This window comes from Mandrillus leucophaeus, unplaced genomic scaffold (genome assembly GCF_000951045.1).
Source record: "Mandrillus leucophaeus isolate KB7577 unplaced genomic scaffold, Mleu.le_1.0 Scaffold85, whole genome shotgun sequence".
In the NCBI taxonomy this organism is placed as follows: Eukaryota; Metazoa; Chordata; class Mammalia; order Primates; family Cercopithecidae; genus Mandrillus; species Mandrillus leucophaeus.
In genome coordinates, this window is record NW_012109252.1 from 604,965 (window position 1) to 623,081 (window position 18,117).

An 18,117-nucleotide genomic window follows, 5' to 3' on the forward strand; every position below is an offset into this window, starting at 1 on the left:
TTCTACAAACTTGCATATTTCTAGGACTTTTTAAACATGTTTTTGTTTCATTTTGTTTTTGAGGTGGAGTCTCTCTCTGTCGCTGAGGCTGGAGTGCAGTGGCATGATTTCAGCTCATTGCAACCTCCACCTTCCAGGTTCAAGCAATTCTCCTGCCTCAGCCTCCCACGTAGGTGGGATTACAGGCACCCACTGCCACGCCCGGCTAATTTTTTTAATATTTTTAGTAGAGATGGGTTTTCACTATGTTGGCCAGGCTGGTCTCAAACTCCTGACCTTGTGATCTGCCTGCCTCGGACTTCCAAAGTGCTGGGATTACAGGTGTGAGCCATTGCGCCTGGCCCATTTTTAAAATCACTTTCAGAGCAGTCACACAGATTTACCTTGCCATCAGCCATAAATATTTATTAATATTTTCTCTGACTCAGAGAACACACCACACATGATAGATCTTAAGGCAAAGAGTGATGATGTCTTGTTTTAATTGGCATTTTAAATTAATAATAAGGTCGAACTTTTTTTTTCATATGCTTGTTGGCTGTTTGAATTTGTTCTTTCCTGATTGATCAGCTAACTTACTTTTTTCCTTTTCATTATCAGTGTATATTTACTCATTACTGGCTATCTCTCTTTCTTTCTCTTTCATAAAATATCTTAACCTCTCACCTGTTGTGTGTGACAACATTTATTTTCAACACCTGCCGTTTGCGGTTGCTTTTTCTTGAGTGTTGCGTGGATGCCTCACTTTTTTTTGCTGTTATTGTTACATCCGAAATGACTCCTACCATAAAGGCTCTTCTGTTTAGCTTTTTGACTTAGTCTAGAAGGAGAATTCTGTAGACGAAAGGACATTAATGACTTTTTTTTTTTTTTTTTTTTTTTTGAGACAGGGCCTTGCTCTGTCACCTAGGCCTAGAGTGCAGTGGTGGGATCTTGGCTCACTGCAGCCTCCACTCCCAGGTTCAAGCGATTCTCCTGCCTCAACCTCCTGAGTAGCTGGGATTATAGGTGTGCGCCACTAAGCCCAGCTATTTTTTGTATTTTTAGTAGAGGTGAGGTTTTGCCATGTTAGCCAGGCTGGTCTCGAACTCCTGCCCTCAGATGATCCACCCACCTAGGCCTCCCAAAGTGCTGGGATTACAAGCATGAGCCACCGTGTTCGGCTTCAACTTCCTTATTCTGAGTAAAGTATCCCTAAAAAGTCTTCATTTTCTTATATAGCCTGCAATTGCTTTTCCCCAAGTCCAAATTGCAAAACAATCTGAAAAGCCAAAATGTACCCTAGGTTTGCAGAAATTCATTTAGGGACAACAGACTGTCCTGACATAAAGGTGTCTATTTAGAAAATATGTATCGCACCCAATGGTGTGAACATTCACATGTTTTAATGCAGAAATGTAGATGGGTCTCATTAAGGACCATAGCTTCAAACCCTGATGGTGAAGGAGCTGCTACATATGTATGTTTGCTATTTAGCATAGTGGCTAAAGGTTTTGAATGAGGGGTTGGTGGGTTGAAAAGAATAGGTGGATTTTATCTCTACATTTATTCCTTCTGGAGAATTTCCTAGCATCTCTGAGTTGCATTTTTTGCTATTCTAATCCTTTCCAAAATATTTTGCAAGATAATTAAAACCTAAGAAAACGAACATGAAGAATACCAGACCAAACGAGAGACCAAACAAGGCCAGGCAGCACTCCTTAATTCCACTTTCAGCTTTTAAATCACCTCGTTTGAAAGTGCCTCCTGGGACCTATGTGACTAAGACAGGGTTTCCCCTGTGTGTCTTTTAAATCAATATTTGAATCATATCCGTGAACTATTCCTGCTGGTAGCACCCTGTAGACAGTGCCCTGAATCTGTCATTTTTCATCTTTCAAAACCTGCGTGGAGCAGAATCTTCTAGACTTTCAGGTACCTTCTTTGTCTGCATCAGCTCTCCTCCCTCATCGGTCCACGCAAGCACTTCTCCACGCTGTCAGCAGCATGATTCGGAGGAGGCACTGCCCTGTGAGAGCTGAGGGGGATTCTGAGGAGACACTGCCCTGTGGGAGCTGAGGGTGATTCTGAGGAGACCGTGCTCTATGGGAGCTGAGGGTGATTCTGAGAGGAACTGCCCTGTGGGAGCTGAGGGTGATTCTGAGGAGATGTGGGAGCTGAGGGTGATTCTGAGAGGAACTGGCCTGTGGGAGCTGAGGGTGATTCTGAGGAGGAACTGGCCTGTGGGAGCTGAGGGTGATTCTGAGGAGGAACTGGCCTGTGGGAGCTGAGGGTGATTCTGAGAGGAACTGGCCTGTGAGAGCTGAGGGTGATTCTGAGAGGAACTGGCCTGTGGGAGCTGAGGGTGATTCTGAGAGGAACTGGCCTGTGGGAGCTGAGGGGACAATTTCTTCTGCACGATTCTTTTCTTTTTAAAAAGCGTACTGGGGAAAATCAAGTTTTAATCTTTTTCTGTAAAAATTATATTACTCTTGAACGTATATCTGTAGAATTTATTATTATAAATATTTTCTGCAGTGGCATTCAGAGTTTGCATTCAATTAGGCTGTGAGAGTATAACAAAAACTACTGGAGTTAGTTGTATTTCTTATTATAAAAATTAAGTTTTCAGAAATGTTAAGTAAGTATTTAAAGACACCCTCATTACTGAAAATTGTGAAGCATGGGTCTTCATCTTCCTTCATCTTATTTACAAAACAAAATCTCTTTTGTGTAGGGGAAAAAATCAGCAATTAAGACATTTTCTTTTCTACATGTTTTTTAATGCATATATGAGCAATAATGGGAATGAAATAAGACATATAACTTAAGGGGAAGACTATGATTTAATGGTAGTCACACTTTAAACAACTTGGTGACAAACCACAATATTTGATATAAACAACTTTTAAACGCAGCATATTATGTATCTAAAATGTGTATACTTATAAATTCTGCAGTATTTTCACACCTTCCCTGAGATGAGAGGTTTAGGAGAAACCTTATAAAACAATCCTAAAATCTTTCCAATTCAAGAACAAAAATTGGCTTCCCTATTAATCACATTGAGCTACATAATTACTGCCTTGCTAATATAAATGTAAACACATTTAATTCAAAATTTATGACTTCAAACACAAACTAAATTTGTTATTATCCTATAAAGTGGTTCTTTCTAATAATATACCAAGCATTGTGATCAAATGGTATTTCCAGACAGTAATGTTCCAACTCAGCTCCTCACTGATACGTATACTTAGAGGTCACTTAAACCTTTGGGGTCTGCTTTGCCACTTTGAAACATGCGGAAAGGAATTCAAGCCTTCCATACACTAGAGGACTGGGAAGATGTGAAAGGCCATGTTTTCATGTACCCAGTAACCGTTTCCTGCACACTTATTCCGATCCAGAAACCGCCTAGACATCAGGGATAAAACAGTGAACGGGAGCCGGACGATCACTGTACCACATGAAGCAGGCACTCAGGAAGAAATAGGCAATGATTTTATAAACTATGAGAAATAGCAAAAGAATTAACACGGCCATAAAATGATGACCATGGGATTTTTTTATTCAAGTGTTTTCCTGTTTGTTCCTATGTGTGCACGTTGGCAGGTGTAGGGATTAAGTCATCTTTCGTTTAATTGAGAAAATTTTAAATTATAGGAAAGAAATTTTATGTGCCAGAATTCTCTTTGAAAAGGGGGTGGAATGTTATGTAAAATTCATTAACAATTACATGAAAAATGTACAGGGTTCCTGGGTCTTACAGTTTTATCTGGATAATTGATAACCAACACACAATCTCTTTGATGGGGAAAAAATGCTGATGAACAAGCTCTTTTTCTTACAGAATTCTGTGATGTCTCATTCTACACTGACTGGCAGGCATTCTTCTGTCTCCTAACTCTGTCTCTGTAACTTTCTTTCTGTGACAGCTGCTTGTGGAGGGAATCTGACGGGCCCAGCAGGTGTTATTTTATCACCCAACTACCCACAACCATATCCTCCTGGGAAGGAATGTGACTGGAGAGTAAAAGTGAACCCGGACTTTGTCATTGCTTTGATATTCAAAAGGTACTGTCTCTTGCAGAACTCCTCTTTTTAGTAGGATTTTTAATGCCATACCTAAAAATTACTTCTTTTATGACCTCATAGTCTCCAGTGTTATATCTAGGTAAGCACTAGATTTTGTGTCTAATGGAGACTACACCAGGCTGCAAAATGACATAAATGGGAATACATTATTTTGCTTTGGAGTATTCTACTTATGTGAAGATGCACATGAATTATCTTTAAATACTGTTTATCTTGCAGACAATGTGCTCCCTATGAGAAGGCTTAACTTACAGAATGTTCAATAAAAATAATAAAAATATGGTATGGAGACACTTGGTGTAATTTCTCATCAATGCCTCCTGTCGTGCTCAATGCATGATAGTGAATTCCTTTCCACAGCACATCCTGACTTTCCTGAGGGTAGCACTGCTAATATCATTACAATAATTAAGACTTAATAGGGCCTTGAAAATGAAACTTTCCCCAAATGTGGTTGCTGTAAAGTCTGAGTTACTAGATTTCAGTCCTAAAAATATGCTAACTTATTCTTACTAAACTGGAGGGTGGAAGGTCAAATACTGTGGCCATTTTATGAAAATAAACTCTTTAAATAATTATATTATTAGGATATAGTATATGATAATTACTTTTTATTGAATCCAAAGATCTTTTCTAACTTTAGACTTTGACTTTTGAACTAAATGAATGTGATATTTGCAAAGGTGAGTCATTTTGTAGACTTTCCTATTGACCTTTCAGCTATCCAGGGCAAGTACCTGGGATTAGAGTTTTTAATCTGTCAATGGAGCCAGTTTCCTTTTCTAGAAATCTTTATGTCAATATTCAAGGCCTGAATGTGTTTACGTTCCCTCACTTTCTCCCTCTGATGAGATCTGAGTCAGTAGAATTTTACGTTTCTGTGATTCTGAATCTTAAGTAGGTTGATAATCATCTTTTCCTGAATTTACTAAACTGCCACAAATTTACCAAATGTTTCTTAGCTATTACAGAAAACCAGTGAACACTCACTGGCTATATTTTTTAGATATCTTTGTGGGTTTTGTTAATGTTAAATTCTAGCAGCATCCTCCTTAAAATTAGGAGGCACCTCTGGTTTCAAGATATTATAAGTGGATTAACAATGGAAGCCAGGTGTGGTGGTTCATGCCTGTAATCTCAGCACTTCAGGAGGCCAAGATGGGGAGCACTTGAGTTCAGAAGTTTGAGACCAGCCTGTGCAACATAGTAAGACTGTCACTACAAAAATATTTTAAACATTGTCCTGGTGTCCTTGTGTATGCCTGTGGTTCTGGTTACTCAAGAGGCTGAGACAGGAGGACTGCTGGAGCCCAGGAGGTGGAGGCTGCAATGAGCTATGATAGTGTCTAGTATGGGCAACAGAGCAAGATCTTATCTTAAAAAAAAAAAAAAGGAAAAGAAAAGGAAAGGAAAGGAAGACAGGAAGACTGAAAGAAGAGAAAGAAAAGAAAAGAGAGGGAGGGAGGGAGGGAGGGAGGGAGGGAGGAAGGAAGGAAGGAAGGAAGGAAGGAAGGAAGGAAGGAAGGGGAAAGAAAAGAAAAGAAAAGAAAAGAAAAGAAAAGAAAAGAAATAATTGAAAGTGAACACAGAACCTTGTTAGTAAGAGTTTCCTCCTTCCCGTAAAGTGCAACTCTTTTGATGATATGCATATTTAAGGCATTTTTGTGCAAGGACTTTTTCACTGTGTTTTATACACCCCTCTGGAAGTTTGAAACAGATAATCTCGAAGCCTCTCCCAACCTATAGATTGTATGACTCATTACCTGACCCAATGTCTCAGAAACTTCAGAAATCAGTGAAAACCAGTGACTTCTCTGATCTGGAGTTTGCATGTGATCAAGTGAACATCTTCCTGGGAAGTAGTGAGGAGGGAGAGGCCAGAATCCTGTTTAGGGACGAGGATGTCCAGCTTCCCAAACAGGAGGCTGGTGCTGATGAGGGCTGGCCAAGATGCACTGTCAGGATGATGGCAAATTCAGGTGTGCTTTTTGTGGGAGAGTGGGAGTCTGTCATTACTAATGATAAAGGCAAAGAATCAAATGACCTGAAGGACATATGCGCTTCCAGGCTCATTCAGGGCTGTGGGTCTTTAGAAAGAGGATGTTCCATCAAATTTCCCTGTGGACTGTGGGGCTCACACATTGGGGTTCAAATCAAATGTGGTTGAAACACTGAGTCAGGCTTTGGCATGCTATTAGAGCTTAGAGACACGTGCAGCTGGCAGAGGTAGCAATAAGGAGTTCACCAAAGGAACCATAATTAATTATAAATTTCACTCCAGACTTCTACACATGAATTTTGATACAGGCAAAAAAGGAGAGCAGATGGGATATATAGTGTTTTATTGTTTTCCTGTGTCTGGTAGTATTTGCAGTGTTGAATAAATTACCAATAATGATAATTAACTAAGCCAAATATTGGGGATATGGCATGACCAGATTTTAATAACATCCTTGCAAACACTCTAAATACAGTAATTATTCCAATAAAATTCTACTTAACCCACACCATTCCTGCTAGCCCCTATACCTAGTAACTCCAACCTTTTATTCCTTCTTCATTCCTGACGTCAATGAGCTTGTCAAATAAACAGACTAAGAAACCTTCCTAAATTTCCTTTAATAAATATATTCAGAATGTGGAGTGAGGGTATCCTTGACCCGAAACAGGACGGCGTGATGCAGGCTGGGCGTTGCACTGATGCTGGTGGTCCCACGTCCTCTGGTCCCCTTCATGGTGCAGTGGACCCCTCCAGGAGGGACCTTCTGTTGCTGTTTTATCATTCAAATCTCCAGATCAAATGGAGCCACTTAGAACATTTTAATGATTACAAAAACAAACAAACCAACAAGCAAAAACCCTGACCTTCTCTGACTCAGTTGTCCTAAATTTCTGCAAATAGAAAGGAAAGGAAGTGGGAGCTTCATAAATTGAGTGCTTTTTAAAGACACATACGAAAAACCTGCTATAGAGAAGAGAAGAGGGAAGGGGTGGCTGCAAGGGATGGGTTTGTTGGTTTGCTTGCTTGTTTGTTTGTTTTTGAGATGGAGCCTTGCTCTGTCGCCCAGGCTGAAGTACAGGGGCATGATCTCAACTCACTGGAACCTCTGCCTCCTGGGTTCAAGCGATTCTTCTGCCTCAACCTCCTGAGCAGCTGGGACTAGAGGCGCGCAACACCATGCTCAGCTAATTTTTTTATTTTTAGTAGAGACAGGGTTTCACCGCATTGGCCAGGCTGGTCTCGAACTCCTGACCTCAGAGATCGCCCACTTCAGCCTCCCAAAGTGCTGAGATTACAAGCGTGAGCCACCGCGCTCAGCCACAACGGATGGTTTTAATACTTCTACTTTATCAATTTATTCTGTTCACATCAAGATCGTAGACATCTTAACCAAGTTCAGCCTTTCCCTTAGAGTATGCATACTTTTAAAGCTCACAGACTATCAGCCTACACATCACCAATGGCAAATACAGCCTAGCCCTTGAGAGCTTTGGGTTTAAATTGTTACACTCTTTGGGGACTGACTATATGTTAATGTTAGAGGAGAGAGAAATAGAGAAAAATGGAGAAAGTGAGAGAAAAAGAAAGGAAGGGAGAGAGAAAGAAACTGGGATATTCAGTGATGGTGAAACATGATGTGAGAAAGGTTACGCTGTGCATTGTAGGGACCATTAATATTGGCTGATTCATCCAAGCAAGTGGAGGCTTTTTTTTTTTTTTTTTTTTTGGACAAGGTCTTGTTCTGTCTCAGACTGGAGTACATGGGTGCAGTGGTGTGGTCACAGCTCACTGCAGTCTCAAACTCCTGGCCTCAGGTGATCCTTCAGCCTCAGCTTCCTGAGTAGCTAGGACTACGAGTGTTCACCACCACACTCCACTAATTTTTGTATTTTTGTACAAACAGGATCTCATTATGTTGCCCAGGCTGGAACAACTGCATTTTTTAAGTAAAAATAATGTACAGGTTGTTTGTTTGTTTAAAAAAAAAAAAAAAAAAAAAACTTTAAGGATAGTAATTCTACTGACTATTCCAGTATTTTCAAATTCCAATATTTTCAAAGTTCCAATATTTTCAAAACTAAAAATATTCAGATAAAGATAAAAGGTCAGTGGAAATGTATCTCTTTTGAGCTCTGTTCTTTTAAACTGCATCTGATTTAGCAAATTAATGGGTACAGGGAAAGGATAGCGTAACTCTGCTATTATGACTTATTTCCTTTTGGCTATGGTCAAAATAATATTGTATTGAACATGATGGTAATTAGGCAAAATACGATTTGTCATAATTGATATATTTTATACTTATTGCTATTTTATTAATATTTTGATTCATATTACATTTAACTTTTGGATTGCCCTAATTGAAAAATTATTAGACAAAAGCAAATAAAATCACTTTGTGCACTCAAAGGCTTACCACTCTGGAAGATAAGGTAAATCTCTATTCGCCCTATGATGTAATTGCTATTCTTTTCTTTAGTTTCAACATGGAGCCCAGCTATGACTTCCTACACATCTATGAAGGGGAGGATTCCAACAGCCCTCTCATTGGGAGTTACCAGGGCGCTCAAGCCCCAGAAAGAATAGAGAGTAGCGGAAACAGCCTCTTTCTGGCGTTTCGGAGTGATGCCTCTGTGGGCTTGTCGGGGTTCGCCATTGAATTTAAAGGTACTGTGACTGCCTGAATTGGAGTGGGAATTGACTTGTATCGGGACTGTTTTTATTGTAAGCGTTGCTTTGTAACATCTTGCTTATCTGTTTAATACCCAAATGCTGACCTGTGTCTCCTCCGTCTGGGAAGATACATGTCTCCTCCCTCCCCAGTGAAGATATTCCCGAGGTGCATTTCTACCTTAACTGGAGGAAGAAAGAGAGGGGGACTAACTGTCCAAATTCATGACTATATAAAAATAAATTGTGGTTTGTAAAATAAAGAGTTTGATGACATTTAGTAATTATTTTAAGATGGGTTTTAACATCTTATAATTTGTTTCTTCAAGATGATTAAATGTAAGTACATGAAAATCACTATTTTTTTTTTTTTTTGGAAACAGAGTTTTGCTCCTGTTGCGCAGGCTGAAGGGCAATGGCTTGATCTCAGCTCATTGCAAGCTCCACCTGCCAGATTCAAGAGATTCTGCCTCAGCCTCCTGAGTAACTGGGATTACAGGCACCCACCACCACGCCCGGCTAATTTTTGAATTTTTAGTAGAGACAGGGTTTCATCATATTGGTCAGGCTGGTCTCGATCTCCTGACCTCAGGTGATCCACCTGCCTCGGCCTCCCAAAGTGCTGGGATTATAGGCATGAGCCACTGCGCCCAGCCAAAAATAATTTCATTTTATCTCAACATTTTCCATGTCAATATGTCTGTGCCCTTCCCTGCCTCGGTCACCCGGGCAGGTTTGGCAAGGTTTCTGACGCTGCTCAGAGCTCTTTCCTTTGGTCCTCAGATCAGTGATTCACCGTTGATTTGCTATAAACCATTCTCTGCCATTAACATCCAAGGAAAACAGACTGACCTAAAAAACCACCCTCAATTCAGCATTTTGCTATTGGGTCCATCAAAATAAATGTGTATTTTTTCAAGTTTATTTCTCATGTGAACAAAATAAAATACAAGGTGTATTACAAAGAATTAGGGAAGCGGACTTAACAAAATATCACTTCACAGTAACGAGGGTTTTCTTTAAAAAAATGAAAATATTTTTTTTTATTTATACCTTTGAGTTCAGTTCGTATGAAAAATATTTTTAAAAAGAATATATTTTATGTTCCTTACCTCATTACCAGACCTGTTCATATAGTTTTAAGTAGGCAATTGGTCTCTCTGCTCCCAAACATCAAAATCTGCAAACTTGGTCGGGCGCGGTGGCTCACGCCTGTAATCCCAGCGCTTTGGGAGGCCGAGGCGGGCGGATCACGAGGTCAGGAGATCGAGACCATCCTGGCTGACACGGTGAAACCCCGTCTCTACTAAAAAAAATACAGAAAAACTAGCCGGGCGCGGTGGCGGGCGCCTGTAGTCCCAGCTTACTGGGGAGGCTGAGGCAGGAGAATGGCGTAAACCCAGGAGGCGGAGCTTGCAGTAAGCCGAGATCCGGCCACTGCACTCCAGCCTGAATGACAGAGCGAGACTCCATCTCAAAAAAAAAAAAAAAAAAAAATCTGCAAACTTAGGGATATTTACTAAAATGTGCAATTTTTAAAAGTATACGACTTAGCAATCAGAGTATCCTATGCCTTTGAGATAGTATCCATCATGTTTAGGAATAGGTGAAAATAGTACTTTTGAGCCTTTGCCACATCAAAAGGTAGTTTCTGTGTTAACAAGAATTCACTAAAATGCATTTTACCATGACATTACTTATTATATGATAGCCCCCCACGAAAAAAAAAAAAAAGAAAGAAAAAAAAAATCACACAGGCAAGTAAATAAACAAAACAAATCCTCATATAAATGTGAGAATGTACTTGATCATTGCCCACTGCAACAACTCCGTTCTCCCCGGCATCCTAAGGCACATGAATAAATGGGCCAATGAATGAATGAAGTATGAAGGGCCTTGCAAATAACATGAAGAAAGAACTTCCTTAATTTTTGTTTGGGTAACCAGTATGGCCATCTAACTGGGAGCTATAGCTCTTGAGGTTTTAAAAGTTCTCCAGTGGAGTCTGTGAAAAATAAAAATCACAGGAAAGAGAATAGGAATGATGCCATTGCATGCAGCCCGGAGCAGTGATGTCATTGCATTTAGCCTACAACACTGATGTCATTGCATCTAGCCTGGAGAAATGATGCCATTACTTCCAGCCTGGAGCAGTGATGCCATTGTATCCAGCCTAGGGCACTGATGTCATTGCATCCAGCCCAGAGCAAGTGCTGGTGTGGATAGTAAAGCAGGTGACAGATCCAGTTCTTAGGCATGATGGGAAATAGAAGGGGCACCAGGGAGTCGTGCTGTGCAACAATTCGCAAGTCCTGGCTAAGGCAATCTACCAGGCTTCTGATGCAGGAAAGCTCAAAGGTATGCTTAAGTGGAACGGACAAGGACAACACAAAACACAGCCTGCTATGAAGTCATCTAGTTAGAAAGCCTGGCAAATTGTAAGCACAAAAAGTGCCAGTGATTTATCACTGAACATCCTGAAGTGACAACTAAGTAATGGAACTAAAAGATTAGATGCAGTTCATTGGGAAAAAATCCTGCCATCAGAAATCAAAATTAGTGGCTTAAAGAAGAAAGTTGTGTAGGTGATATTTAATCAAATGGGAAACTAGACTAAAAGAGATTTATAACAAAAAAATGATCAAAAAGGACAAAAGGGCAACAGACATATATTAATAGGTGTGTACTGGGAAATTTTTTATTTTCAATAGGGGAAAATACTATGAACAAGGCCAATGCTTCTATTCACGAGATGCTCAATACATTGTGTTGAATGATTGAATAAAAAATCAGAAAAATTGAGCAACTTTTATAGTACCTACAGGTTTACTTATTTTATCTGTATTTCCTTAAGCTAATGTTCTGTGTTCTATATGGGATTTAATGCAGTTACAAAGAATTATCAACATGTCCGCTACCATTTTCAGTCTCCAAGTGGCTTTTCAGTAAAGCAATTAGAGAGCACTGGTTCGAAGGCACAAAACAAGAAATATACATAAAATATATATGTGTCATTTAATGTCGAATTCTTAATCAAATGAACAAACTTATATAATCTATATTATATATAGATTTAATCAAAGTATGTAAATTATATATAAGAAATATAGTTCATTAAATATAACACATTATTATAATAGATTATTTATCTAATGCATATAATGATTAAGTCAGTGATCACCAAAGACGTCTCTGTTTGGTTGATGATGATACATGGGTTATTAAAAATATGATTGAAAATATTGAATCAATACAGTTAATCAGTTCTCTTTTTCTTCCTCCAGCTTCCCAAAGTTTAGCATTTTTGTTTTTGCTTTTTCTCTTCCATTATATATTATCTATTTCTAGCAGGATGGTAGAGTATAGGGTTATACACTTTTTCATTTAGAGATACTTTAGATGGTCTATTGAAATAGAAAATTAAAACTATTAAGACTACCAGAAGATGACTGAAATTGACTGCAGAGCAACATGACTCTGAAGAGAAAAGGTTTTGTATTTTTACTTGGGAAGAAGAAATACTTAATGCAGCCAAAAGTGAATGCCTAATTGAGGGGCCCCAGAATTGGGCAGGTCTCTGCAGGATATCTGTGGAAGTGACTTATCTTTCCTTGAGTTTTACTTTCTTAACATCCTTTCCTGGCAGAGGTGTTGTGGAGATTAGAATTAAACCAGAAATACACCTAGTTCAGTGTCTGGTACATAATAAGCCCTCAATACATTTCAGCAATTATTATAACTAAGGTAGAACTATTGGCTGTTAGTACATCCAGGGCACAATGTTTGACCATCGTCTATCAGTCAGTATATTTTTTTCTGTTAAGTTTGATGTTTACTCTATTAAGACTAACAACAGAAATACGGTAGTAAAAGAATGAGAACGACCATCCATCTTCATCTTCTAAGTTTGTCTATTGTTATTCGTGTAAGAAAGTGCTCTTAACTTTCAGGAATTAAACTGTTTGATTTTGAGAAGCCAAATTCTCCAGCCTTTTCTGAAAGGTGTGGCATGATTTTATGTTAATAATGTTTGATGTACAAAAGTTAGAAAATGAACCTCAATTTTTTTAGTCAATTTTTCTTTGATTCAGCCCTAAAATCTATAGCCAAAAAAGCATAAATATATAAAAATGTAGAACTACATTTTTTATGTAGATGAAGGTAATTTTATCTCAATGCTGTGGTAAAATGTGGTTTTTAAAATGGAAATATAATTTTATTTAAAAGGAATTTATTATTTAATTAATAGTTTCACTTGGTCATTAGCCAATCAATCAATATTCTTTGAGCATTTCTTACTTATTTAGGGCACTGTTCTGGGCCCTAAATAACACAATTAAAGAACCAACCCAACAAACAAATACACAAACAAGAATAAAATTCCTGTTCTCATGCAGATTACATTCATTTCTTCTGCAGAGAAACCACGGGAAGCTTGTTTTGACCCAGGAAATATAATGAATGGGACAAGAATTGGAACAGACTTCAAGCTTGGCTCCACCATCACTTACCAGTGTGACTCTGGCTACAAGATTATTGACCCCTCATCCATCACCTGTGTGATTGGGGCTGATGGGAAACCCTCCTGGGACCAAGTGCTGCCCTCCTGTAATGGTGAGTGCACGCTTGGGTATTTTCTAGAAATACACCTTTCCTTTCAAATGCAGCATCTCATTGAAGAAATGGTTTCACATTTCAGCATGTATTCCTCTAATCAGTGGTGAGGATTGCTTAGAGAGCTAGTGTGGAATGAATATCAGGCATTCATTGATTATTTAATGCAGCTAGTGTGTTAGCCATTCTCATAGGTTTCTGGGAGGAGCAATGTTTTTCCTTCACTCATACAGTTTGACATTTTTCACTTCTGTTTTTGTGTGTTCTAGACCTGTTCTTTATGAGAGGTGCTAATTAGCCTTCCCTAGTTACTTTTGTCTCTCTCTCTGTCTCTCTCTCTCTCCCTCTCTCTTCCCCCATATATAAAATACTGACATCTGGTCGGGCACGGTAGCTCACGCCCGTAATCCCAGCACTTTGAGAGGCTGAGGCGAGTGGATCATGAGGTCAGGAGTTCGAGACCAGCCTAACCAACATGGTGAAACCCTGTCTCTACTAAAAATACAAAAATTAACTGGGCGTGGTGGTGCGTGCCTGTGATCTCAGCTACTCAGTAGGCTGAGGCAGGAGAATCACTTGAACCCGGGAGGTGGAGGTTGCAGTGAGCTGAGATTGCATCACTGCACTCCAGCCTGGGTGACAGAGCAAGACTCCATTTCAAAAAAATACACACACACACACACATGTATTTATCTATCTGTATATACAGAGAGAAAAAACAAATATGCATACATTTGAATGGATATGTCATTTCCCCCCAAAACAGCAATAGTTTGTAATTCCTTAGGAATTAAGTTAGTAAAATCATTGAATCAGCATTCAAGGACAGACAAAACTAACCTACAGTGATAAAGTCAGACAGCAGCTGCCCTGTGGGTGTGAACTGGGGAGAGTGGGATGATAGACTTCCTGGCCGCTGGCCACAGTACGTATCTTAACCTAGGTGGTGGTTTCAGGGGGGTCTCCACAGGCAAACACTCCTCAGGCTGTGGACTCATGACTTGTACCCTTTACATTTTGCATGGTATGTATTTAAAGAAGAAGAAGAAGAAGGTAGAACTTCATGGTTTTTGCAGAGACATTCATTTCTAGGGTTATTTTAAGATGAACTCAAAGACCAGTTTAGTTTGATAAACTATGAAACAAACATGTTTTCCTCAAGATGGCCTAACAATACTACTGGCACCTTCAGGCCAAATAAGCATTTTAAATATTACCATACAAGAGGCTGGGCGCAGTGGCTCATGCCTGTAATCCCAGCGCTTTGGGAGGCTGAGGTAGGTGGATCACCTGAGGTCATGAGTTCGAGACTATCCTGGCTAACATGGAGAAACCCCCTTTCTACTAAAAATACAAAAAATTAGCCGGGCATGGTGGCGTGTGCCTGTAATCCCAGCTACTTGGGAGGCTGAGGCAGGGGTATCGTTTGAACCCGGGAGACAGAGGTTGTGGTAAGCCGAGACTGTGCCATTGCACTCCAGCTTGGGCAACAAGAGCGAAACTCCATCTCAAAAAAAAAAAAGGAAAAAAAAAAAAAAGAAAGAAAAGAAAAAAGTATATAAGAAACTGAAATCAAACAAACAAAACAAAATAAAACAAAACCTACTTCCCTGACATGTTCTGCTATTTCTATGTTTCTAAGTCCATTCTCTTAAGACCCTGCAAGCTTTTAAGTTAAAGAAGTGTATTTGTCTGGACCCAGCAGTAGTAGTGACTGGCACAGAGTAAGAACTTACGCCAGGTGTGGTGGCTCACACCTGTAATCCCAGCACTGTGGGAGGCCAAGGCTAGTGGATCTCTTGAACTCAGGAGTTTGAGACCAGCCTGAGCAACATGACAAAACCCCATCTCTCCCAAAAATGCAGTACAAAACTTAGCTGGGTGTGGTGACTCATGCCTGTAGTCCCAGCTGCTTGGGAGGATGAGGTAGGAGGATCACTGGAGCCCAGTAGGTGAAGGTTGCAGCGAACCGAGATCCCGCCACTGCACTCTAGCCTGGGTGACAGATCGACAGATGGAGAAAGTTAATTTTTGTGTTTTAAAATCATGATTAGAGGCCAGGTTATGCATCAGTCCTTTCTAGTCATCTGTTTAATTAAAAATTCTGATAGTTTAGTCATTGTGTTACTTGCTTTGGGAGACTTTTCTAAACGGAAAGTTATACAGTCCATCTTTTCTAAGTTTATTAAAAACTAAAATAAGAAGCACTTGGGAGCTTAAAATAGAACTCAGCGTGCTCATAGGTGAGGGAGGCAGTGAGCCAGAGTGGCTTTGAGGTAAAGAGAGCCTTTGACCTAGCATTACAAGTCAGGACTAAGGTCTCCCTGATGCCTGCACAGCCCCCAAAACAGGACGGAGCCAAGCTAAGAAGTGGGTGTGACTTGGTGAGAAGGTGGGCACAAGGGAGCTGGAAGTCTCCGCCCAGCACCCACCCTTCCCTGTCCTGGCCCAGGAGGGGCCACGCCTCCACCCCCTCCTCTCTTGCCACCAGCCTGGGTGCCCCTTATATCCTGAGCAGCCTGGGCAGTGCATGCCGGTGGTTCTGGGTGCCTGCCATGTGCTCTTGCAGTTGGCCAGGGGCCGGCGGTGACTTGCTGTCTAAGGTCCTGAGGATCCTCCCTTCTGGGCGAGGTGTAGCCCGTGCCGGCAAGGCCGGGCTTGTGAGCCAACGGCAGCACTGAAAGGAGGGCCCTGCAGAGTGACCAGATCTCGCCTCACCTCCTCCCGTCTGTGTCACTCCAGACAAGATACACAAGGCTGAGAGCGATGCCAGTCTCTAGGTCACAAATGTTAGGAGGATAAATTCCACAGGCATAAGGCTCCCCAAAACTAGTAAATCTTAATTCTGAATGTAACTGGTTTCCAAAACCATTTTGACGTAGCAAAGGGCAATGACTTCAAACCTTTTTGATTTGACATCCAATCAATATAACTATTGAGCATGCAACCTCGATGTCTGCAACACATTACAGGTACTGACCTTCTCAGCAGTTGTATTATAGACCACATAATTACTACATGAATGCAGACATTTAAAAAGATGGAATTTGAGACCAGACAAAGCTGCTCATGCCTGTAATCTCAGCACTTTGAGAGACTAAGGCAGGAGGATCGCTTGAGGCCAGGAGTTCAAGACTACTCAGGGCAACATAGACCCCATCTCTACAAAACAATAAAAAATAAAAATAAAATAAAATGAGCTGGGTAGGATGGTGCACCTGTGGAGTTCCAGCTACTCGGGAGGCTGTAGCGGGAGGACCCCTTAAGCTCAGAAGGTTGATGTTACCGTGAGCTGTGATTGGATCACTGCACTCCAGCCTGGGCAGCAGAGCAAGACCCTATCTCAAGAAAAAATAATAATAATTTTGGGTAAAAATTCTAATTTTCTTTCTTATATCCCAGAAAATGATTTTTGCATCCCTTGGTGTATTTTTTCCCCCACTTCAGATATCTTTAGCAATTATATAGAGTCTAGTATGAGGGAGATAAAAGTAGGTAGCGAAATTGAGGAAAGATGATGAATCCTGTACTTTTGTTAACTAATAATACAAAAGGCATTTAATTTATATTAAATTCAATTACAGTTGGATGTATGGGAAGTGATAAAACTTTAGCCATAGAAAAAGCATGGCTAAAGTATTAGCCATAGGAAAAATACTTTTTCTACACTTTATATATATTCTCTCGCTATACAGACATGTGTATTAATTTATACACACATATATAGGAATTATACATATATACACACATATATGTATATATATTCACATATTCCTATATATAGGATATATACATATTCTTATATATATTCCTATATATATAGGTTATATATATGAAACCAAATTTTTAATCAGAGATTGTTTCACTTTCCATGTCTGAAGATCTGCAGAGTGAGGCACAATTTATTTTACCAGTCATCAAAGAGCATAACGCATGGAACACTCATTTCCCAATATGGAGTATTCTATTTACCTGTAAATAAAAATTTGTATTCGAAATCTGGAAAGCAGAGATGGCTTCTCCTGTAGTGCATCTTGGATCTCTCATGGAGAGCAGCATGTTTTATGCATGAATCCGTGTCTGTGATTTATTCAGATCGCCAGTTAACCTTGGGGCCTTTTGCTCCACTTTAAATATTTTGATAGTTCCTACATCATGGGATGCCGTTGGTGCATTTTGGACCAGTTTGTTTTAGATGCATGGTGTCATGTTTTTCCTGGTTATTCATCTGTTACCTACAAATTTTGCTTATTGAAGTTTTTTGTAGAATTGTAACTGAAATTGAAACAAGGTAGAGCCCTTTCATGGGTCAGAATGACTGTTTGCTAGTTTTGTGTATTCAGTTTGGTTCTATGTGGTTGCCTTTATGTATGAGATGTATATATTCTAATTAGCCAGATGGATAAGCAAGCTTCTTGTTAACATTAGCAGTGAATGCTCTTGTATGTCTTTATTCATTTAGGCAATAATCTGTTTAATATGTTAATTACCAAATAACAAACATTTATTTATTTTTCCTCTGTTGTTGTATTAAAATAAAATTCCTAAGGTAAGAAGCACCATGGCTGTTTCTTAGATTAGCACAGACATAACAATTATTAAGAATTAGGCCGGGCACGGTGGCTCACGCCTGTAACCCCAGCACTTTGGGAGGCCGAGAGGGGCAGATCACGAGGTCAGGAGATCGAGACCATCCTGGCTAACATGGTGAAACCCCGTCTCTATACAAAAATCTAGCCGGGTGCGGTGGCAGG

At 39.9% G+C, this 18,117-nt stretch overlaps 1 protein-coding gene across 1 annotated transcript in view; it reads left to right on the forward strand.

Annotated features, from left to right (window-relative positions):
• CSMD1 (CUB and Sushi multiple domains 1) overlaps positions 1-18,117 on the forward strand; it is a 666,897-nt gene that overhangs the window by 339,098 nt on the left and 309,682 nt on the right. Inside the window, exons 18-20 of the mRNA XM_011968609.1 lie at positions 3,918-4,056; positions 8,559-8,746; positions 13,169-13,363. Of these exons, the coding sequence (XP_011823999.1) occupies positions 3,918-4,056; positions 8,559-8,746; positions 13,169-13,363 (522 nt within the window). The remainder of the gene's footprint in view (positions 1-3,917; positions 4,057-8,558; positions 8,747-13,168; positions 13,364-18,117) is intronic.